We start from the raw sequence: 26,252 nt of genomic DNA, 5'->3' as shown, positions 1-26,252 counted from the left end.
GAATAAACCAGTAAAGTTCTCTCCCTTTCAACAAACACGAAAATAAATGTTTTTTTTTAATGTGGTGTGATATTTTTGTGAACATTTGAAGCACATTAGTGTTTGTATGTGAGTTTGAATATAATACATTTGTAGCTTTGTTTTTCTCATTTTGTTTGATTTTCTGGAGGTAATGGCTCGATTACAAGTCAATCTGATTGAAGCAATTACTTAAATGTATCTAGTCTAAAGCAATGAATAGCATCATAATCTTTGTTTCTAATGATATCTCACTTTTGTTCACAAATAAACAAATGTTTGTCTATGAAATTGGTGTACATTTTAAGGAATTATGTATTATGTTGAGTGTCCATCATGACTTAAACCTTTGATGGTCCCAGATGTAACAATGAACAAGTCAAAATAACAAAATTGTATTTAATTATGATTTTCTTCAGGAGTTGTTGCTTTAAAAGGTGTGTGTAAACTTTCAAACATATTGCCTACACAAGCTTTTAACAACTTCTTAAGAAATTTGCTTAAAATAGTTTAAAAATCACATTGTGTGCACTTACTATTTTGACAGTTATAACTTATCGTTATTATTTTATGATATATTTCCATAGGTTCTAGAATTTCTCTCTCCCCCATATCAAATCTCCCCCCACAATTATTTCCCCTATATTATTGCAATAATATAGTTCTTCAAAAACAGCCATAACTCCATCATTCTGCTATTTAAGTGTATTCTGACATTGTAGGTATGGACAATGACAGTTCAGTATCTTATTGTCAAGATGTATTTAACAATTTCTGTGGGAGTCCATCTTTGATCTGAGAGTAGAGATGCATACTGCACTGTATATTCACAAGTCCATATGATAGTCTGTATGAGTTGTAATATTTTAAATAGTTTTGAAATAAAAGTGTAGTAGCCAAAGACAGTATATGAGCCAGTTAACCTTAAACAATGTTCATCAATGTTAGTATGTGACCCCTGATTTTTAATTTTTTTATTATATTTTAAAATAATCTTTCTTAGTTGATTAGGGTACAAAGGGTCAAGGGCTACAGGAAATTGGGTAACACCATTTTTTCCACACCAAGTCATTTTTTCCCCTGTCTCTGGGATCAGGGGAGAAACAAAGGGAAAAGCCCCACCCAGCCTCCCATCCATCCCAGGTCCCCGATCTGAGGCATGCTCCGAGGGTCCTGACAATGAAGAGACTGTGTCAGCCAGTAGATTCTGAATAGGTTTCATTGTGATTGGAATGGCGAAATTGGCAGCAATTCAGACCTGTTGAACTATCAGAACTGCTTGAGCAGGACCCTCGGAATGACCCCTGATTTAACTTTTATTGTTCCACCATAATAGTTTCTGTAAGCTAATAAAAATTATAGAAAAGGATGCCTGAAAAATGTTAGGATTTGCAAAATTATTGTGTGATATATACATACAGGTTTAAGGTTTGAAGATAAATATGTAAATGTAGAAACACTTAGGAATAAAAGTTTAATTGAATTTATTTAGGCACAATTAAACACTCTGCCAAACTCAGAAAACATTTTATAAACACAAACACTTCTTAGGCAGCATATGGGCATTGAGTTAAGTAGATTAAAACATGGGTAGAGAATAAAATATGAACAGTTACTTGGTTTACTAAACTGCTAATCACAGATGAAAATTCACTAAAGATGCTTTTCTCTGACAAAGGAATTGATATGTGCTATCACTTCTATTAAAAAGCATGCATGAAATCAGTTCTAATTAAATCTCTTATTTTAAAATTGTTTTCTGATACTGACTTCTCTGATTTTCTGGTTTTCATAAATGTTCTCTTCCACAGTCTCTAATGAAATGAATTATTAGTATCCGATAGTACAGCTCTGACATTGAAATAGATAATTTGCTTACCTGTTATATAAAAATAGAAATAAAATACATGTTCTCAAATAGCAAATCATGGTTTCATTACTAAATTTCTACAACATTGATAAGACTCTAGTCAAATTCAGATATTCTTTTTCACTGATAGACAAAAGTGGCTTATTGTAGAAATATTTTCTGAAAAATGGGAACTTAAAAGTGGGAATACAAAGCTTGAACATTTTAAAAATAAAGCTCATGTTAAAAACACATGTTAAGTGATTATTAGTATGTTCTATGATTTAACTTGAAATATTTACCTTCCGTGATATCTAATGTTCCTTGAAAGAAAATCTGGAATTTGGGGTAGGTTCCTGAGTGTAATACTGAAAAACTTTGACGTGCCAGTGACATACATTCAATCTAACACTTTACCCTTTTATTTTTTCTTTCTTTTTGTAAGGATCAACACAAGGCAAGCCAATCATGACTGGCAAAACACAAACCAGCAACGTCACCAATAAGAATGACCCCAAGTCTATCAACTCTCGTGTTTTTATTGGCAATCTAAATACAGCCATTGTTAAGAAAGTTGACATTGAAGCCATTTTTTCGAAGTATGGAAAAATAGTTGGATGTTCAGTCCACAAAGGTTATGCATTTGTACAGTACATGAGTGAGAGACATGCAAGAGCTGCTGTGGCTGGAGAAAATTCCAGGATCATTGCAGGTCAACCACTTGGTAAGTCATTTTCCTGTTATGGATTTCATATTATTGTTCTCAGCTCTGCACATACTTGGTGCAGTTTTGTCTCTATCTCAGAATCACTGTCATGATTATCTCTTCTTTAGGCAATTATAATATATAGGCATTTATCATTTTTCTTATTTTCTTGTTCGCATAGTGATGTACATATTAGTGTCTTATTTTCCCACAAATTCATGAACTGAAGCTTGTCTTGATATGCTTACTTCTATCAATCCTAAGAGCCAGACAAATCATAAATATGAATCCCATTACTTTGACTTGAAATGATGTATTTCTCCAAGAAAACATTAATCCAAGTGAAGTCAGAGTTTGCTTAATAGATAACATTCTCTCTGCATGTTCTGTTTTTACCTTTTGGGAAAAATGTAGAAAAAACAAAAGGCAATATATTTTCTTAGGAATTCGAATAATAAAAACCGCTGAAGTTTATCGGTTGGAAGACATGTGCATTGTGCCAATCTAATCATTATCAATAATATTTGTAACTAATGACTAAGAATAATAAAACTGTTTTTTTCTAAGGCGGAACAATGTTCTCTGAAGTAAAATTAAAATATTTGGGGAAAAATATTTTGCAATTATCATTACTGCAAGAAATAAAAGTAGATAATTACATATTTTTGCTTGTGATGATACAATATACAAGATCTTCAATAAGTTTATATAAAATAAGCTGTCTGAAAAATTATGTAAGAATTATGTTAGTTTGTTGCGCATCAATAAATTCCTCTCTTAAGTTCATTTTTGAATACTTCAAAAGTGCCATGATAAATTTATGATTTGTCTTCTCTTCTGCATATACCAAATTAAATAGAACCCTCTCTTGAATATGCATTAGGCTGTACAGCTTAATTTGTCCAAGTCAAAGCTCATTTTTCATGTCCCCATCTGCATACTCCCATGCCTCCCCATCATAATAAACAGACCCCCAACTCCCCACTTTCTCGAATAAAAACCCTAATGTCTACCTTGATTCCCCACTTATCTCTACACTCCAAATATAATCCATTGCAAGTTGGTTTGATAGTATATCCTAAGCTAAATCACATTTCAGACCTGCAATGAAGGCCATCACATACGAGTGATTGTTACGTCTCATTTTGCCCGCTGAAATAATCTTCCAGCTTGTAAAACATAAATTATACTATATGTCATTAAGCTCCTTCTAAGCCTTTCTCATGCATCACAAGGTTTACAATCTGTACCTTACTGTCAGTGTGCTAGACTGCCACATCTTCCATTTCATCATATTCTCTCTGCCCTCTGATACCACCATGATAATGCTGATAACCAGAGCATGATTCTGACATCATTATATCATTCCTATTGATTCCCTCTGCTCAGAAGATCAGACTGTCTAGGCTTTTGCTCCCTTCTTTATTGAATGTTATTATCATAATTCTGCTCTGTCCTACTCATTGGCAGGCCTCCCCTGGAACAGCCTGCCCTACCACACACAAACCCTCAGCTCCTTCCTCTTCAGAGTCTATTTTATAATTCCATTTTACTATCCCATCTTATATTTTAATGTATGATATTGTGTATGCCATCCTCACAAAAGAGTATTAAGAATAATGTGTCACTGGGCTATATAGTCTAAAAGAAATGAATGTAGGGGTAATCGATTCATTAAAATATGAGTGACATCTGAAATAATAGTTTTGTGCATTGGTAGGGTGGAGAGACAGATCTGCACAGAGTCACTACCATGGAGAAATGTACTTTTTATTTGCGTTTCTCTCATTCATTTTTGTTATTTTAGAGAAAGCTAATGTTTTCAAATAGCCATTGGCAAGCTCTTTTTTTAGTCTTTTGCTTTCCTTTGTATCCCCTTCATGCCTGCTTTTCTTGATATGGCGTGTTTCTAATGTTTTTGTTCCTTCTTTTCAGTTTCAATTCTTATTTCATAGCAACATCATGGCCAATTATAGGGAAAGATCATGTCCTAGTTATCTTTGTGTCTTTCTTTAATGCAAAAGTGAAAGTGATTTGCAGAAGCACATTTAATTATTTTTATATAAAATTGATTATTAACATAAACCCAATTGTGAGTTTGATTTAGGCTTAATGAACTAGAGCTGACTGAATCATATTTTCTATTTTTTCATATCAAAATTTAGCTGATAACTGTTTTTTTAAATGACATGGAGAGCTAGAATTATACACACTAAAGTTGAGGCTCTTTCCTGCACAAATATAGTAAAAAATATAATAATCCCCAATCACTTTGTTTTGAGAGATTAGAGCTACCTCATGCCTGTAATAAGATACCTTTTCAGCTATTCTGTTTGATTCCTTTCTTAGTTTTGTCTTGGGGATATTTAATCAGTCATATTCACAAATTTTGTATCCATTTATGACAAAAGTGTCATTCTTTTAATTGAAACCTCGATTTTCACTTCTGTTTTGATACAAAACAAATATTTCGCTATTTTAGTGATTTTGCTTTGATTTAGCTCAAGTGCTTAACCCTTCTTAGACTATGTTGCTAGAATTTCAGCCAAGGCGTATCCCAATGTTTCCCTACAGGAAGTTAGGAAGAAGATCCTTAGTTTCCATGAAGTACATTGACTCCTGGCTTTATGTGCTATGGCTTCAGTTTTGGTGATTTGGGAAAAAGGTTCAAAAAAACCAGACATGTGCTTCGTAACCCCCTTTTTTTTTTTCATTTTCCAATAAATCCTCTAAGGTATGTCTTCTACAAATCATGGGAACACTTAATGTCAAATAAAATTATTATGGATAACTAAATAGAAAATTAATAGGATTGTTCCACAACCTGTCTACATATCCTCATTACTCTTTAGCATTGGGAAGAAATTATAATTGAATCAGCCATGCATGCCATAACCTTGGCTTACAACTTTAGTACTGTTGTTTTACTTGATCTCAAATAATTCATTCAATGCATTTTGTGTATTTTACTTTGAATATCACCTACCTTTTTGTTTTTGTTATTTAAGAATGTTCATAAATGTCTTTGGAGTTTAGAATTCAACACTGTAATGTAAGTCCTAAGTTTAATGGAGGTTATTAAGATGTTCTTGAAATCAGAACAGGACATCCATGTGATGAAATCTAAAAATTTACTGTGAATATTAACAAGCATAGCCTTTTAATTCTAAAATAAAAAGATTCCTGGAGGATTGCAAATTGAAGGTGATATGATAAGAGGTCATTCTTTCAAAGTATTGTCTTACTCAATTTATAGATGAAATAGGATAGGAGTTATGTATACTTAGAAACAGCAGCACGGGGCTGTTGTTTGCTCATGAGTTCATGTGTCAAACTTTAGAAATAAAATGGGGAAGAGAGACAAAAGGAATTTAATCAATAAGACAATATAGTTAGCCAAAACAGAAATAGAGGTAGATGGAGAGACAGGAAAAAAATATCAAAAATGGACCCAGCATTTCTGACTTAGTTGTCTGTTAGATAGCCTCATAAATTATCAGAACTGTGGAGAATACTTTCTAAAGGAAAAAAAAAATCATGATTTAAAGCAATGAGTCAAGACTGGCTGTATGCTATGAAAGTTAATGTGCGTACTTAAGGAAATACAAATACATATATTACTAAAATGTTGATACACTGGCCCCAAAGTAGGTGGAGATATTGAAGTAGAAGGCACAGATTTATAATAATCTTTCCTGATAAAAACTATATAAATGGATAATTCATCTGTGTAGGGCACATTTGATAAGAAGAGAATAGTGGTACAAGTGAATCTGTAAAGGACAGAGATCCTTAAGATTAACTCTCTGATAAACCCTTTATGATGATCTGAATCAAAAATTATTACTTTAAGTTGTCAGATTTCCCAACTCTGATATGTGCAGGTGTTCCTATGCATCCTGTATTATATGATCACTTTCCTAACTATGGAGTCTGTAGGTCACATACCTTAAACTGCTCTTGATATTTAAGTTGCAAAGCCATATACACAAATATTGTTTGTTGTTGTTGTTACGTAAATGTAAGGCTATCTCACTCTTAAATTTCTGTCCAAATCATTATGTCCTGGCCACTCAGTAGCACAGAAGACTTCAACTTACTGGGCCCGGCGCAGTGGCACAAGTGGTTAAGGTCCTCGCCTTGCACGCCCAGGATCCCATTTGGGCGCCGGTTCTATCCCAGCAGCTCCACTTCCCTTCCAGCTCCACGCCTGTGGCCCAGGAAAGCAGTCCAGGACGATCCAAAGCTTTGGGACCCTGCACCCATGTGGGAGACCCAGAAGAGGCTCCTGGCTTCGGATTGGCATAGCATCTGCCGTTGCGCTCACTTGGGGAGTGAATCATCGGACGGAAGATCTTCCTCTCTGTCTCTCCGCCTTTCCAATAAAAAGATAATAAAAATAAATCTTTAAAAAAAAAAAGACTTAAACTTACTAGCCAATGGCCATCCTCTGTTCAGTAAAGCTATTTTCATAACTAGGAATTACTATACAACAATTGCAGGTCAATAATTTGCAGGCCTAGAACAATGGTTATCTGACTTATTTGACAATAGTAAACCTGAAAGTTTCACATTAAGAACTGCATATTCTGCATTACAAAAACAAGCTGCCTATTTCAGTGGAAACAGCTGTACAAGGGAATTTGAATTTGAGCTTTTAAGATGCATTTGTTGAAGATATATTTGTTTTTATTAGAAAGGTAGACATACAGAGGAGGAGAGACAGAGAGGAAGATCTTCCATCCATTGATTCATTTCGTAAGTGACAGTAATGACCAGACCTGAGCCAATCTGAAGCCAGGAGCACAGAGCCCCTTCTGGGTCTCTTACTCAGGTGCAGGGTCCCAAGGCTTAGGGCCATCCTCCACTGCTTTCCCAGGCTACAAGCAGGGAGCTGGGTGGATGAGTTCAAGGTGAGAACTTTAGATACTAGGCTATCTTGCCTGGCCCTTAAGATGCATTTTTTAAATTCTGTTCAAACTCATACAAAATGAAAATTATTTTAGAATTTGATAAACTCTACTAAAAATATAATGTTGATTACTATGGTTCTTCAGAAATTGGAGCTCAACATCCTGAAAGTTTAATTTGGATTTTGAAAGCAGCTCATAATCCCGGGTTAATTATTCCTTGTGGTTTGTTTCTTCTTCTTCTTCTTCTTCTTCTTCTTCTTCTTCTTCTTCTTCTTCTTCTTCTTTTTACTATATTGAAAGACAATCATGAATTTTATACTAGTAATGCCTATAGAATCCCTTGCGTTAATTGTTTGGACTACCATAGTGAGATATCAAATCATCCCTGCTACAAAAACAAAAACAAACAAACAAAAAAGGTAGGAACTCTTGATAAGGATGTGGAGATAGGAAAACTACACAGTGTTCAGGGATTGTCAAGTAGTTAATTCACTGAGGAAGTCAGAATGGAAAATTCTAGAAGCAATAGCAATAATAAAATCAGAAACCTAGAAATAGAACTGCCATGTGATCCACGAAACCCTATACCAGAAATATAACCAAGATTTAAAATCACCGCATCAATGACACCTGTTCTACCATGTTTATCATAGCATTGTTCACAACAAAAGTGCCCAAGCAAATGTGATTCATGTACACAAAGGATGTTTTCCACCATGAAAAAGCATGAAATTTTATCAGTTGCCATCAATTGGAAGGGACTGAGGACATCGCCTTTAGTAGAATAAGCCAGATGCAGAAAGAAAATAGTGACATTTCTTTTCTCATGTGTTGAAGCTTACATGCAAAACAAAACAATAAAGAAAAAAAACCTCAATCAGAACACAGAATGTTGATCATTACAGATTGAAAAGTTTGGGAAGGATAGAAGGAATTTGGACAAAAAAAATAGGAAGCTGTGTGGGCCATCATTTGTGACAAATATGTTAAAATGTTACTAAAGAGGAAGTGGCATAATGGATTTAGCACTCTTTCCTATCTTTCTTTCACAATTTTTGCTTTGTAAATTTAAAACTATTCTGAAATAAAATGTTAATAATAAAAACAGAGAAGGCAGCAAAAAAGGGAAACAAAAAACAATTTCAATGATTAGATGTCTGTTGTAAGCCTATATATATATTAACTACCTCTATGCTGATAATATCTTAAATATGAGTGTATTAAATGAAATAAAAATCAAGAATTTTATAATGTATGTTCATGAAATTATGTTAAGGCAAAACAGTTTAATGTACCATACCTTTTATCAACATAAGCAATGGTTGATTGGAAGCAAATTTGTTCTAGGAAGTTAGATTCCCTAAAGGCATATGAAATATCAACTAATAATTAGAGTTTTTCCTCCTGAGGGTTAGACATCTGCATGCTTCGCTTCAGAACAACTAGGCTAAAACAAATAAATATACTTATTTCCTCAAGTTGCAGTACATATTTCCAGTCCTGTTTGCAACCCTTTTTTCTGTTTTTTCTCCTTCTTCTCTCCTTCCCTCCTTCTTTTATCTCCCTCTCTCCTTGCTTCCTTCCTGCTTTTTTCATTCATTCATTCATTCATTTTTTGGGGGGGTTGTTTTTTGCTTTCTTAATTCTGTAATCAAGGTATGTTCTATGTCCAAATGCCAGGTAGACATATTTATTTTTGGTGTTTCTTGCCCCATTTATATGCTATTTTTCTCTAAACTGTGTATCTTTGTTTCATAGTTTTCAGTCGATCCAAACAGTGTTTAGGGCCTGTGATCTCCTGTCTGACTCAGTTCACAATCTGTGATACATGCTTCAGAATTACTGTCCTTTCTTTTTCCCACTGATCTCATTCCCAGGTCACTTCCGCTGTCTGAGAACATTTACATGATAAATATACTCTTTAGTATTTATTTAGATAAATGGTCATTTATACACAAAGGGATTTCAAATAAGAAAGGAAATACATAGGTAAATTTTGATATTGCTACTTTCCAATTACAAATCAGAATATATTCTGTGAATTACATTCAAGAAAGGGAGCTACAGCCATAATGGAATACAGTGGCATTACTGTTTCCAGTTCTTAATCACATTATCAGTACCACAATGGGAAAAGGATGTTACTTTTCATCCCTAGTTTATACTTTTGATTGATAGTAAAGATTGCTAAAACAATTGGTGCATTTGGGAACATACTACTTAGGAGTTCTAAAAAGTGAAAATCCAGCTGTGAGGTTATTCTTTCTAAAAATATATGCAAAAAGTATGATTTCTATAATATAAAACGTTCTTGTAAAATGTATCAATATTCATTGAATTAACTTGACATAATTTAAGGAAGTTAAATAATGTGCCATCTTCCTGATATTTAATTGAATTTCCAAGGTTATTGATATTAGTATTGATTACAATTTAAACTATTTTCATTGGCATTTTTTTCTGAAACTCAATATGTGGAAGTGAAGCAAACTTTTAAAAATGTTTAATATTGGCAATATTTATATTTATGTGAGAGGATACACAAAGTGACCTTTCCTAACAAAAGATTATGAACAGGTTAGACTTTTCGATTAGTGCCAATTTTTCGTATCTCCTAATTATGCTGTCTTGATTGTCTGCATGCTATAAATAGTTTAATATCTTTCTGATTATTTTTCTGTGACAATTCTTGCAAAAGACAACTTACATATTTCAGAAACCAGTTATTAATTATTGGAACAACCAAACACTAGAATTAGTTTTATCTGCAGATATGATTTTATTACAAAATTCATATATAAGTTCCTGTCTTTAACGAAAAAAGTTCTAGTTTAGAAAATGAACATGTAATATAGAGAATTAAGATAATTTCATCACATTATACATGTCTTGAACTGTGGAAAGAATTTGAAATTAGAGAGCAATGAATGGATATTTTTAAATTTCAAAGCCAGATTTGTAAACATGCTATTTAATTCTGATCCTGAAGAAATAATGGAAAAGCATTAGTAGAGAAAAAGACATTAGATAAATAGATGTACTGAACATGGGGAAATATGTGGTCAAATGTTTGCAACAAACTCTCAAGCATGCAATGAAAGAAATGAATTTGAAATGCTGTTAGCCCCATTCACTAGTTTGCAGCCACAATGATTTCTATAGAATACAAATCTAATCATGTGACCCTCTGATTAAAACTTTATTTTTAATCAGAATCTTTCATTTTTCTCAGAAGAAAAGACTGAAATCAGTGCTGTCTTCCGCAGGTTTTTATGAAATTTGTTTCTTGTTCTTCCGTAGGCCTAAGTCATAATACTGTTAGCCTTGCTCAGTTCTCCATCTGACATTCAGTTTTTTGAACAATGCATGTTCTTTTCTTCCTTATGGCCTTTGAAAATGCTGATTTTGGCTGTTTGCATGTCTACAGATATAGATATGTAGATGTATTTACTAATCTTACCACCTTGCAAGCACAAGCACTTCCACAGCAAATACTAAGTAGACACTGGATGAGTCACTGAGTGGTTGGCTAGTTGGAGGAATGCATAAATTTGTTTGAAGAACTTGTACCCCCATTGAGAAAAGGGCAGGAGGAGGAGAAAGGTAGAAGGGGAGAGAGGCAGAAGAAGGAAGAGGGGGGAAAAAAGAGAAATGAGAAAGGAGCAAAAGGAAGAGCTGTGAGAAGGGGTAGTTGCAGCTTACGCAGGCGTTATTAAAACACAGTACAATGGTTGCGATTCTGGTTGTGCTCTCTGGTAAGATGATCAGGTAATCAATATCTCTATAAGCCAGATGCCAAAGAGGCAACTGCCCAACAGGACTAATTTAACTTTTGTGAATACAATCCTTTCTTTCATACATATGCAATATTGAGAAAAAAAGTCATGAAGAAAGGAATTTTTAAATGTTTATTATGATGCAATAAATTTGAAATCCATGCGTTTTGTCATAATATATATTTTCCATTAACTTTTGAAGACCTCTTACTGTAATGTTAGGGCAAATAATACATTGGTTTAAAGATTTTTTTTTATTCATGCAAAATTTCCTATACATTCCTTTGAATGTCAAGTCTTACATTTTTCTCTCGGTAACAGTTTAATGTTTGCACAGTATTTCTCCAGTGTCAAAGCTCTGCCGTGCATGTAACTATCTTTTTAATTAATAGCAATACTAAGACCAAAGTATCTGCTAGTTTGGAGCTAAAGAGAGGGAAATGATCTTGCCCCTATCACACAAGTTGTGGTACAAGATTTCGAAGTGCTTTTTCTTAGTGTAATTATTTGTATTCTTAATACTTTTCAATAATTTACTTCATGTGCTTATGGTGCCCATATGCCCTGTCATCCAAATAAGAATACCTGGAGAGTTAAAAGGTTTACTACCCATGAATACGCTGCAATATTATGCTAAATGAATATTATTTTAGACAAATGTGGAATGTGTGGCTATCCTTATTACTACTCTTCCATACTGAAAAGAAGTACTAACATATTTGATTCTTCCTATAGAACAAATATTTTATATTAGCTAAAATATGTGCATCTCATTGTCATCATTCTGACACGTCAGTAGTTAGTTCATAGAAGTGTATATTTCCATCGCATAAGTTACAAAGAATTAACAGGAGCAGACAGAGAAGGAAGCAGGATCCTTCCGCCTCATGTTCAGTGCTCAGATTTTCAGAGCTCTGACGTATCACAGTGCATGGTGTCAGGACATGTACACAGCAGATGGATAAGGGGAGAGAGAGGTGATGCTCTGGCACGTTTGCAGTTAAAGCCAGGAAGCAGTGTCTTCCCATATGCTCACACTTGATTACTCTCAACAGGATGTAACTGGGCCTCAGCAGCCACTTCCTATCAGTAACCAAGTAAACAGGAGAATATAAGTTTTGGTACAGAATTTGCTGTGGGTGATTTCAGCTAACATGAAATCAATCTCAAAGGCTGGTCACAAAAGAACAATTTGTATCTATTATGTATCATTGGACTTAATGTTACGCTCTATGCCACATTGTTTTAATGCGTACATCCATGTAAGCTCAGTGTTGACATATTTGTTTCCATATTCTATTAGCCAGGACACCAAGCATGATGATGACGTTTTCGCATTCAGTTTTGCCCAATTGCAAAGAGCTATTTGTCAAATCTTTGGTATTCTCTTACTTTTGCTGTTGCTGTATGATGATCTGTCATGCAGTATTATGTTGACTGTATTTTACAATCTCCTGGGAAATATGTACGTACCTTTACATCAGTATGCCCCAACCTTTGCAGTGTTAATATCTTGCTCCTTTAGTTTGGGGTTCTCTTCTGTGGTATAATGTAGAAAGTTAAGTAATTTCTCTGACTTCAATCCACAAGATACCCTTAAGTGACAACCAAAGAAAATTTATTGAGATAATAAACAAATATCCCTGTGGATCAATATCATCTTTCATTAACCACTCTGCTGCATATGCCTTCAGGTACAAATTATATGCAGTGTATGCAGTGCTTGCGCACGCAGTAAGGACAGATTGACAGGGAGCCTGGGGTAAAATGATGACTAGGGATAATCATTCTTGACAATGTAGTGTATTGCACAACTCTTTAGAAAGTACAGGATGCTTGTGGGGAATTCTGTCATGAACATCTTGTAGAACATTTCACAAACACTGCAGGTGATTAAGAACACATTTAGCAAGCAGCATTTTATGACACTAGTAACATTTTTACTGGTTAAAAAAAGTTACTTTTTGCTTCAGCACATAAAGAACATATAATCAGCCCACATTCTCAACTGAATGATTAGCAAAGCTTCTGTTTCCTATTTTATAAGCTAGAAATTAACCCTTCAGATAGATACAGTATTAGTAGCAAAGACTTATAGAAGTATGATTAATAAAATACTTCAATTTTTCTTAACAATTTTTAAATGATTCACCATTACATCTTTCATCCTTCACTAGTGAGTTGTCTAACAATTCCTTTGTTTTAGACATCCGGTGGTTCCGTAGATTGTATATTGAATTTTCACCGTGGTTATCAATTGCAAAGAGCTATATATGAGGAAGTGTTTAGAGATTTGTGGAAAACAAAGCATAAGCAACATTTTGAAATCCATGCATGGTCTTTTTTAAAATACATAGTGCATATCTCTTATGAAATTTCTGAAGATCTCTTGTATGGTTGTACATTATATTTATTTTCAAAAAAATCTCTTTACAGGACTGTCAAGGGTCTTTAATATGCTACAAATGAATGGAAGTGTAAAGGGTTGACTCAGATGGTAGTTGATACAATTTACGTTGGTCCGCCTTTCTGTGGTTGATAAATGTGATGTCATTCCTTATCAGTAGTTTGTGGTAATAATAAGATACTGTAATAATATCTACTATAATAGCTGATACATCATTTTCCATAGTCAAGGTTCTCCAACCATTTTAACATATACAACATCGAATTTGAAACAATTACTTCATCATGCTTGGAATGATAAGATTAGCAGTGATTCAGAACTGTTGAACTATCAAAACCACTTGAGCAGTGCCCTCGGAGCATGCCCCATATCAGGGACGCTGGAATGGGTTGCAGGCTGGGTGCGGCTTCTCCCTTTATCTCACCCCTTACACCAGATACAGGAAAAAAACAAAACAAAACTATGGAAACAATGTTCTTACCCATTTTCCTTTAGGTCTTGACCCTTTGTGCCCTAATCAACTATGTAAACATTATGAAAATAAAATAATAAAAAGAAAAAAATTAAACGATCATTTTCCTGGCATCCTTCATGGACACTAGACAGTGGATTTAATTGGTCTCAATCTACAAATAAGGAAATTCTTCAATGCACTAAATGTAATAGAGAACATGGTTTCATGAAGACACAAGTCTCAGAACTTACTTCTACCAAATTTCAAAATCACCATAAATTATGCTCAACCCTACTACTTAAATTTCACATAAAATATCTGGTATTTGTTTAAGAAATCTTCATTCTCATCCTTCATTATGATCAATTAGTGAATATCAAAAGCAATGCATAGACCATAAAGCATAATGCACATTTGAAGATTTAAGTAATTAAAAAGAGCTAGTTAAACTTCTGTAAATAAATGCTGATTAGTAAACTTCCATGATAGAGTGAATTATAGTGCTCAAGTTCTGTCACCCAGCAGACACATGAGCCCACATGTATTACAAAGCCTGCAAGATTTGCTTTATGTTTCTAAAATTGGTTATTTCACTCAAACAGTGAACCTAAAGTTGTGAAAGCAGAATAAGAGTGCAATTTCTTTGCCAGGAGTATCACCTAAAACCCCTGAGCAACATCTAAAAGGACCTTACCAGCTCTAATTACTAATTGTTATTTAATCCCTACAGAAAATCTGCAGATAATAACAGATAAAATACAGTACCCCAAGCTGTCTTTTAATCTTAGGAATAATGTGACTGAAAGTCTGGATTCATTTTAAGATACTATGTATATTCCTGGGAACATTTTTTCAGACATTACGTGTGGAATTGTGTGACATGTGCGATAATGTGTGTTAGATGCTTTCCAAACCTATTAAACCCTACAAGACATGTCCCCGCCTGTATGATGTAAGCTTAAAAATAAAACAGTAAAATATCATAAAGTAAGAAATTAGATGACATATCTATGAGAATATTTTAGATTTAAAATCTGATTGCATAATAGTATCATGAAATGGACATGGCAGATATAAGATAAGGTAATTTCATGATATCAAAACCAGAAAAAGACAAAGGTTTTGTAAGTTAATTTAAAGAAGACTTTTTTGGGTCTGTAGTAAACTAAAATGTCTAAGTAAGAAATGATGTATAATGAGAAGTGGAAAATTCAGTACAAAGCATTGCTAGGTTTCTAATAATTTATTTCACTTAATAGTCAGAATTACAGAGAGAGAGAGAGATTTCTATCCACTGTTTCACTCCCGAAATAGCTGCTACAGCCATCAAAAGCTGGGAGTCTGGGATCTCTTCCCTGAAGGTCCGGGGCCCATAGGCTTGAGCCATCCTCCTCTGCTTTCATAAGGCCACAAGCAGTGAGCCAGAAAAAAGAGCAGCTGCAGGGACACAAACAGGAGCATATAGGGGATTCCAGCACGACAAAGGAGGAATTAGACAGGTGTCCCACAGCGCCATCCCCATTTCCAGATTTTTTCAGAGTTTAAGCATGGTAAAATTTATTGCAGAAGATCTCTAAGCAAATGTTCATTTGAATTAAATTGATTTCAACCTAATATCAGAAAAGAATTTGAATATTAACCTTTGAATGATTCTTAGTGTTAAAGTATTCATGTCGTCTTGTTAGAGCATACTATCCTAACACGCTGGTATACATTCCCTTATTTATAAATATAAAGCTCATGCTTTCTTGTGTTCATTTAAGACTCAATGTTTTGCTTATCTTTTTGTTATATGTGTTCATTGACAACAGTGTGAAAATTATATGCATGCAGTCAGCATGTAAAGATCAAATCAGATTAGTTACCGTTTTCCTGTCTGCAAAAATTAAAAAAATAATGCTTCATAATTTTATGTTTTCTGAGTTTAAATCAAGGCACAGAAAAGAAAATTACTGCAACTAATGTGTATGAATGCTGGCATTTTAGAGTTGAGACCGTGGCGTGCGATTTTCTGTTAGAATAGCCTGGCTTCTGAGTAAGAGCTCTGTGACTCTGGGGGAATTACTAAAGGTTTTGTCTCTGTCTCCCTCCTTGTCAAATGGAGTGACCATCGTACATCGTGTGTCACAGTGCTGCTGCATCGATTAAGTCCATGAAAATGTGCAAAATCAGTAAAACTGCCTGTTATGTACAAATGCTGTAACGGCCTAAAGGTAGAAGTACTAGTCATCCTATTGTTGACACATCTCCAAAACATATTTATGTGAATTGACAAAAAGTATTATCCTGGATTGATATTTCCAAGGTCCTGTACAAGAACCTAACCTCTCTACACTTTGCCTCACTCGGTTGGAGGACAAGAGGACCAGACCTTGGTGGTTTCTATTAAGGTTTGTGATTTTGGAGTTTAGCTAAAGTGATCTCACTCAATGAGATCCTTCTGTGTTTCTTTTTCATTCTAGCATTTATTTTTACAATTAATATGTATGAACTGGAATTTTTCTACAAAACATAATAATACAGCAGCTTTATGCATTTATAAAATGGAACATAGATGAACACCATGTGATTTATTTGAGAAACTCTTCTGTTCTTACAGGTTCGATCCGTCCAACTATTCTCTTTAATCTGTGTCGATATCTCTCTTTCTCTCTCACCTATCTCTAACATGGTGCGAACATATTGCAAATAGTACTGAAATATTGTGAGTGTCATTTGGAGCATTTAATTCCCTGATTGTTCATTATAAGTATATTTATAAGTATAGTCATTGTTCATCTAAATTTACTGATGGAGAGGTTGCCTTTATTCTAACAATAAAAAATTTGTAACATCTTTGAATGTTTTTGAAAAAAATTAGTATAAACAGAACACATTTTATGTGTTTCATGAATATAGTTCCTGTGATCCCCAAATCCCATCTTCCTCCGTCTTTCCACACCAGCTTTTGTTAGGAAGTAATTTTAATTCTCTATACTTGCAGATTTAATTTGCCGCTAAACATAATATTCAACAAGTAAAAGTAGGAAGACCTCAGCTCTACAGGTGTACATATAACAGCTCAAATTGAGGCATGGCACAATGGCTCAATGACTATATTTTCACCTTGTAAGTATTGTGATCCTACAGAGGCACCAGGTCACATCCTGGATGCTCCACTTCCCATTCAGCTCCTTGCTTGTAGCATGGGGAAAGGCTTGTAGCCTGGGAAAAGAAAAGGTTGGCCCGATACCTTGGAACCTTGCCCCCACGTAGGAGACCTGAAACTGCTCAGGCCATTGTGGCCATTTGGGGAGTGAACCAGCAAATGGAAGAATTTTTTCTCTCTGTCTTTCCCACCCTCCATAAGTCTGGTCTGCCTTTCCAATAAAAATAAATACATTTACGAAAAAGAGCTAAAACTGGCAATCATATACCAAAATGACCATTTCAATCCTATAACTTTTTGGTATTTGATATTAGCTGCCACATATCAGAGAACATGTGTGATTTTTGTATTTTGAGACTGTTTAATTTAACCAAGGATAATGGTTTAAAGGTGTAATCATTTTGTTTGCAAAACACAAGAATTCAGTCTTTTATGGCTGATCAGTATTCCACTCCACATTTTCTTTATCTAGTCACCCATTGGTGAACATATAGGTTAATTCCACAGGTTAGCTTTGTGAGTTGAGCTGATACAAATAAGAGGTACAAATAACTCTGTTATACTGATTTCTTTTTATTGGGGTAAATTCCCAGGAGTAGAATGGCTGAGTCATATGGTAGATCTATTTTCAGATATGTGAGGAATAACTATAATAGATTGCTTAAGGACTGTATTTGCATGTATTCCCACCAGCAGTGTATTAGTGTATCTATGTTCTTTGCAAGAGTTATTGCGCTTTGATTTTTTTTAATGTGTTGACCATCATAACTGGGTGAGGTGAAAACTCATTGAGGATTTTATTTGCATTTTCTTCATGGCTAATGAACCCAAGCATTTTTTTTTTCATGTGTCTCCTGGCCATTTATATTCCATCCCTTGAAAATTGTCTATTTCTGTCTTTTGTTCATTTCTGAATTGGATTGTTTTGTTACAGAGTTTCTTGAGCTGCTTGTGTATTCTGGATATTAATCTTTTATCCTTTGCATATTTTGCAGTTTTCCTCTCATTCTTATGATTTGCCTCTTCACTGAGTGTTTTTGTTTGTATTTGTTTTATTTTGTTTTGCAATGCAGAAGCTTGTTAGGTTAATGTAATTCCATTTGTCGGTTTTTGGCATTATTGCTTGTACTTCTGGAATCTTTTTCCTAAATTGCTTGTCTATATCGGTGTCTTGCAGAGTTTCCCCAAAGTTTTTATCTAGTAATTTTGTGGTGTTAGATTTTAGATTTAGATCCTTGATCCATTTGAGTTGATTTTTGTTTAAGGAGTGAGGCGGCAGTATTGGTCTATACTTCTGCACACATAAAACCAATTTTTCTGGTAGTATTTGCTGAAGAGACTATTCTTTCTTTTGGGACTGAATTCATTTTTCTTTTGAAAATATTAGTCTGATATATGTGCACAGATTAATTTCTTGGGTTTCTGTTATATTTTATTGGTCTATTCATCTATTTTTGTATCAGAGTACTACTGAAATTTCTAAAATTTCTAAAAGCACTTTTTATATCAGTTGAGGAAAGTTTTCACTTATTCTATATTTAGTTACTATGAAATGCTCTTTTGTATTAGAAATTGGCAATTTATACTTATGTGAATTTATGGAATAAAAACTAATGTTATTTTAGTAAATGTGGAATAAGCAGTCCAGCTAGTTATCATACTCATCACCCCAAATAATACATTATTGACAAAATATTTCAAATATATCAGTTTATTCATTATATTTCACATTCTTTGCAAATCAAAACATATCATCCTTTCTAATTGAAATTGTATACTTCTGACACCTCTGATTTCCTCCCCTTCCAGCTTATTATTCTTTTCTCTTTTTTTGCCCAAATTTACTGCTATTGTACTACATGAATGAAGACCCAGATAATTCTTCTTTGGATGTGTATGCATTTTTTAAAAGATTTATTTATCTTTATTACAAAGTCAGATATACAGAGAAGAGCAGAGATAGAAAGATCTTCTGTCTGATAATTCAATTCCCAAGTGACTGCAACTGCCGGTGCTGTGCTGATCCGAAGCCAGGAACCAGGAACTTCCCCAGGTCTCCACATGGGTGCAGGGTCCCAAGGCTTTGGGCCATTCTCAACTGCTTTCCCAGGCCACAAGCAGGGAGCTGGATGGGAAGTGGAGCTGCTGGGATTAGAGCCGGCACCTATTTGGGATCCTGGCAGATTCAAGGTGAGGACCTTTGCTGCTAGGCCACCGTGCAGGGCCCTGTTTATGCATTTTTAAAGCATTTACGTCCATAATCCTCTCTGTATGTTGCTTTAAGCACATCCTGTGAGTTCCACCATTCCATATTTCTGTAATCATCTAGATATTTTCTGAATCCTTTGATACTTTTTATCTGACATATGTATTGGTTGTTTAGAAATCTATTATTAAATCTATCTTTTAAAACTTTATAGCAGGTATATTCTCTTGTGTGTGTAGCTTTATTTTATGTGTTCCGCTTGCAAAAATTGCTAATGGAATGAATTAAATGTTTTGCATACATATTGATATTGTGCCTCCTCTTCCATCCATTATTAATAGAGGTAAAGGTAAAATTATGATTATGAAGATATCTGATCTTCCTTTTAATAGAAAGAACATTTTGCATTATATATTGAAACCAATGGCATTTAGTAAATAAAACCTGAAATTGCTTTTGTTTCAAATTCATTCATCATTTTATTAGTAAAGATGTATATCTCATAATTATTTTGCTAAATGACAACATTAGGAAATCATGATAACTCTAAATTCGCTTTCACTTGTTAATATTTTTATTATATATTGTATTTTACTTATTTTAATTCTAATGGTTCTATTAATTATTTGAAATATATTTGAATACAACATTAATCTGTCATAGGTTTTGCTTCTTGCACCTATCAACACGAAATTATGGATATATTTGTATTACCATCTATAATTTTGCTATTGCTTTCTGTTTCTGTATTGAATGGTAACATTTCTTTCTGGCCTTTAAAAGTTAGCATTCATGTACTATTTTTTTCAGTTTGTAGTGTATTAAGTTATAAATTACATATAGGTTACTGTTCTTGGAGTGTTATTTTAGTGTTGTAGCAACAGATATACTTAATTAATTAATGTGATTTTTATATTAATTTCCATATATGTAGTCCACAGAACTGCTTTGTCTTTATTCATTCCTGTCCCATATTTTGTGTTGCAGTCCTTTGATTTTAATTTTGAACATATTTTTCCTTACTGATATTGATTTTGAACATTTTAAAATATCCACAAAATTGAAGGGAATCGTGTAATGAACTACCTGTACATATGCTCTCATCTTAGCAAATTATATGCGTATTATTTTATTTTGTTTCATCTATTTGCTCTTCAGTCTCTAAGGTGCTTTGAAATAGACTGCAAGCTTTGTCATTTGATTTTTGAACATATGATCATTTTTGCATACTTACAGAAATTGCTTTAAAGAAAACATTAAAATAGCTTAATGAACTTGAGTATCACTTTTATCTTTCATATATTCTCCTGATGTTATAATTTCCTCTTTTAAAGTTTTAAAAGTTAGCACAGTGGCTAAAGTACCTTCATTGCCTAGCCATGATCCCATATGGGTGCCAATTTGTATCTGGATGTTGCATTTCAGTTCCAACTCCCTGCTTGTGCCCTGGGGCAGCAGAGGAGGATGGCCCAAAGCCTTGGACCCTGCACCCATGTGGGAGACCCTGGCTGTGGATTGGCTCAGCTGTATCCACTGTGGCCACTTGGGGAGTGAATCAGTGGATGGCAGATCTTTCTCTCTGTATCTCCTTCTCTCTGTATATCTGCCTTTTCGATAAAAATAAATATAAACTTTAAAAAGAAGTTTATTAGTACTGCTTTTGAATTGGGATACATAAAAGGTATAGAGATTCACTTATGTCCCTTAAATCTCTTTTTTCTTCAAAAGATTTATTTATTTTTGTTTGATAGTTTTTACTCAGAGAAGCAGAGAGAGAGAGAGAGGGAAGAGGAGAGAGACAGAGAAACAGAGAGAGAAAGAAACTTCTCTCCGTTAGTTTACTGCCCATCTTGCCACAACAATCAAAGCTGAACCAAACTGTGCAGGGGACCAAAGCCTTAATGCATACTCCACTGCTTTCCCAGGTGGTAAATAGGGAGCTGGATCAGAAGTGGAGCATCCATATGAGAAGCCAGTACCAGCAGCTGGATTGGCCTTTTGATACAACATACTGAACCTAAATATCTTACTTCTTAGTCCCTTCTAATATATTCCCCAGCCTCTCTTTCCATTTTATGTTCTTTAGAAATTTTATATGAATATGAGAGAAAGAAGGAATCCCCCACTTTTTGATTCATTCTCAAATGCCCACACCACCAACCTAAGGGCAAACCTAAAGCCAAGTGTCCCATATGGATGGTAATTTTCCAAGTACTTGGTTACCACCTGATAGCACGATGTGTATTGACAAAATGCCAGAAGTGAAAATGGAGCTAGACTTCATACCCAGGCAATCTGTTGGGAGCTGGGTGTCCCAAGTAGTGTTGTACATTCTGAGCCAAATGTTGGTTCTGTATTTTAATCTTAAAAATGCATTTTGTTTTAGCTGTATTGAGAGACCTGGGTCATTTGTCCTACACAATTTCACAAGGTCTGCAATTAGATGATTGCATACTTAAAGTATCATTTAAGTTGCCTCCATCTTCATTGTTTTGCTTGCAAATTGCTAGTTACAGCTAAAGGTACAATCAGATTCAGGTGGATTTTCCTTTTAACTTTTTCACCGTAACTGTGAAATTTCATCAGATGGTATGTCTTTTTATTTGCTCCCTTTTGTGATGCTAACAGCCACTGAATAGGGTAATCTACCTCTATATTTTTCCTTTGTTTATTTGCTGGAATTATTCTCAAAAGAAAACCTTTTCTTTCATCATGTATATATTGTTACCTTGAAGTAGGATTGTGTAGAAGAGGATAACACACAGATTCTTCCCCAGCTATTCACAGTAGTACAATGATTCTCCAGAAGTCTCAAAAGATTTAAAATCAGTCTCTAAAATTTTTTAATCATTTAATGAGCTCAAGATTTAAGCATAGTTGATAAAATGCAGTTCCTTTCATTTATCGCTATTAATGATCAAATTACCCTCATGTGGCTTGTGGCGGCACGTTCATATCAGTTTTAGGGTCATTTTGACATACTTCCATTCTTCTTTTACAGTTTTCCTTATTTCTGATATGGTAAAATTTTCTTGTATCATGCTGCTTTGCCTCATACTGTGAATCAGTCAACTCTCCAACGAGTGTTAGTAAGATTTAATGGGAATGTTATTTAGACTAAGTATTTTAGATCCTAAGGATGCTCATTAAACCTCCCCAATCTTAAATCTATGTCTTCCTCCAGCATTGCCGGAAACCTCACTACTCAATGACATTATTACAGTTGCTAAGCAAAACAGTCCCATCTGTACCAAACTAATTACGAGATGGAAAATGGTTGATGGTTTCTTATTGGAGGGTGCTCTGTTTCAGCAAGATGAGGATAACAGTAAGCACAGCACTGCCTTCTTAAATAATTTGAAGTTGTTCTTCCCTATGAGGCTATATCACCACATATACATAATTATACCGTTTGATTATTATGGTTGCTCCCATTTTGGTTTGCAGCTATAGATAATGGATGATTGCAAAATAACTTAAAAATATAAAGAAAATTGGCCTTTACCCTTTTCCCCCGTGCTTCCCTTTCCTAAATGCCAAACTACCTAATCTGTTTTTCTACATACTCTCTATTTTAACATATATGATGATGTGCCAAACAAATTTTTACCTTTATGGCATTTTATTCACAATCTTGCCATGTAATTTCCCCTATCTTTGAAATATTCCCTTCTTTTTCTAACTGCATAGTGTCCTGTTGTGTAGATGTTACATGTCCCTTATCTAATTCATTTCTTCTGTGATCTAGGCATTTCAGTGTCTCCAGTCATGTCCTAAAAGTTATGCTGCAATGTTTTGGTCAATATGCAGTGTTATAGTTTAGCAAAGATACTGTAGTATAGATGTGAAGAAATGAAAATGCAGAGTCCAATAGTAAAATGATCATTAAAGTTTTGCTAGATATTTTAAAATTGTGTATTGTTTAGCAATGTCTTTTTCCCACTAAAAAAATGTATACCATAAGTTCTAATGTTTCCTCAAATGACAGATGATACATAGTACCTTAACAGTTTAACTGTTAAAAATTGCCTTTTTATTGCGGGTTTGTTTAATGGGAGTGGAAACTTTCTAAATTATGTAATTAAATTCATTAATTTTTATATTTGATCTTCACATTTAAATTCCCTAGAAATTTACCTATTTTTACTTCTTTTGGTAGTTTTTCATATCTAGTTTAATTATGTCTGTAACCCATTTGGAATTAGTCCAATTTCATCACATTGGCATTACTATCCAGATATATTAATACCAGTTATTTAGAAATGTATCTGTTATTCTGATTTTGAACTGATATGGATTCAGAAATTCAATAGCAGCTGATCCTGTGTATGTGTTTTAATTCATGTTCCATTGTTTTGTCTGATTCAAATACTGCCCAAACTAAAGTAATGTTTGTTTTAATCCACGATAAGGTAGTTCTCTTCAATGGTCTAATTTTGAAAAATACATGTTTTCCAGATAATGTTTTCACAGGAATGTTTCATTGAAATTTTTAAACAGACAAAATATAAGTTTTTTTGTTTAAATTTATAAATTAACTTAGGCAGAGAACGTCTTTCCTGAAATTGTGAACAATTACCAGCTTCTAATATGTATATATATATATATACAAAAATATATAAATGCAAATATATAGATATATTTATTTGTCCATATCTGAAAATGTACTTTTAGCAGTGTATTATGGTTTACTGAATGTATGTTTCTCAAGTGTTTTTCTTGCTGCATTTCTATTTAACATATCATTTTACCTTTACTTGTATAAATGAAGTCTTCCTTATTACATACTTTTTCTTCATGACTTGCAGCTTATTTTTTTGAAAAAAAAGCTCATTTGTTTAGTTATTTGACATACAAAGTGAGAGAGGAGAAAAACAGAGGGATAGTCTCTCTCTCTCTCTCTCTCTCTCTCTCTCTCTCTCTCTCTTACACACACACACACACACACACACACACACAACCTTTCATTCACTGGCTCATTCTCCAAATGGCCGCAACAACCTGCTGTGGTCCAGGAACTCCATCCTGATCTCCCACATGGGTGGCAGGAGCCCATGTACAGGGCATTCATCATTTGGCTGCACTGTAGGAAGCTGGACCATGTGCAGAGCAACCAGGACTTGAATTGACATTCTACCACAGGATGCTAAGCAGTTACTTATTAAGCTCTACCACAATGACAGCACTAGATTTTGCTTTTGCTGCAGTTTGGCAATATTACAATGATCTGTGCCAATTTTCTCTTGGTAGTGTGTTTCTATTGATATATTCTGGTTTCCAAGGGAACAATTATATTTGTAGATAAGGTTATTTCATGTCTTATATACTAACTTCCATAATTTTCTTGCCAAATCTATTTTTTTAAAGATTTATTTTTATTAATTTTTTTTATTGGAAAGGCGGATATACAGAGAGGAGAGACAGAGAGGAAGAGCTTCCATCGGATGATTCACTCCCCAAGTGAGCGCAAGGGCCAGTGTTATGCCAATCCGAAGCCAAGAGCCTCTTCCGGGTCTCCCACGCTGGTGCAGGGTCCCAAAACTTTGGATCGTCCTTGACTGCTTTCCCAGGCCACAGGCAGGGAGCTGGAAGGGAAGTGGGGCTGCAGGGATAGAACCGGCACCCATATGGGATCCTGGGCGTGCAAGGCGAGGACCTTAACCACTTGCGCCACCGCGCCGGGCCCCTGCCAAATCTATTTTAAGTAAAAGCTCCAACAGAGCCTTTAATATTACTGAAAATAGTAGACATTCTTATGTTCCTCCTGAGTCTATAGTATAGTTTTCTATGCTCTCACATCAGTTTAGCAATCATTTGTAGAAAATACTTTAGAAAATATTATAGAAAAATAGAAAATATTTTATGATATAGAATATATTTGTATATTATTTACATATTTGTATATAGTTTATACAATAAAAAGATTGTTATATATTTTAAATTGCATATAAAATTATATATTTATATATTTATAGATCTTTCTCTCTCTCTCTCATTCTCTCTATTTCTGGCACTCTGTCTTTCAAATAATTAAATGAATATATGCCTAAGAATGTTGAAATATAGCTATTTTATTTCTTTCATGGTTTGCAAAAAGATAGTAACTCTGTAAGTGAAAATAATTATGTAATCATCCATTTATGTCCAAATCTTCTTTGAATTCGTTCCACAAAGGGAATACAACATGGCCTTAGTTGTACAAGTCTTCACCTTTTTTCCAGAGGCTACAGAATGAAAGATATATATATATATATATTCCATATTTAAAGATATATATATATATATATATTCCATATTTAAATCAGTGCAAAAGTAGAATTGTGAATACATGAATAAAGTGAATGGAGTAGTTCTGTCAAAAACTTTTAGAAGTTCTATGACTTGGCTTTCAGATTAAAAAACAAAAAGAAAATGAGAAAAGTTTGCAAATGGCCCCAATGTTGAGATTAGCTGGATATAGCATAATTTCAGAAAAGTGCTGAAGAAATAGAAGTAAGATGGTTACAATCTTAATTAAATGTAGAATGGCTTCCGTAGTTTTGCCTGCCATGAAAGGCATGGTGAGGTGTAATTTGCATTTGGAGTATAGTAAACGTAGCTGTATCAAGGTGAGGTCATTGTTGGTGATTAACTTGACACTCTGACAATAGGATCTCTAGATGCACCCTATTGTTTTAAGATGAAACAAGCAAATCAACCCAGTTTTGTTGTCAGACACAGTCTAAATCTTCGCATTAGCTTTAAATATAAAAATAAGCTAATGCGAAGCACCCTG

The 26,252-nt window shown here is 34.2% G+C and overlaps 1 protein-coding gene across 15 annotated transcripts in view; it reads left to right on the top strand.

The window, feature by feature from the left end:
- RALYL (RALY RNA binding protein like) overlaps positions 1 to 26,252 on the top strand; it is a 632,446-nt gene that overhangs the window by 293,940 nt on the left and 312,254 nt on the right. For 9 of the 15 annotated variants that reach the window (XM_040993810.1, XM_040993900.1, XM_040993924.1 and 6 more), the window contains one exon: positions 2,313 to 2,591. In XM_040993810.1, the coding sequence (XP_040849744.1) occupies positions 2,336 to 2,591 (256 nt within the window). In that variant the 5' untranslated portion in view covers positions 2,313 to 2,335. Of the gene's footprint in view, positions 1 to 1,593; positions 1,605 to 2,312; positions 2,592 to 26,252 lie in introns of all 15 variants that reach the window. The other 6 variants (XM_040993906.1, XM_040993930.1, XM_040993841.1 and 3 more) reach the window with 1 other exon arrangement.

The sequence above is a fragment of the Ochotona curzoniae genome, unplaced genomic scaffold (genome assembly GCF_017591425.1).
Source record: "Ochotona curzoniae isolate NIBS_2020 unplaced genomic scaffold, NIBS_Ocur_1.0 contig_1071, whole genome shotgun sequence".
Taxonomy (NCBI): Eukaryota; Metazoa; Chordata; class Mammalia; order Lagomorpha; family Ochotonidae; genus Ochotona; species Ochotona curzoniae.
This window is presented reverse-complemented; position numbering and strand designations above follow the sequence as displayed.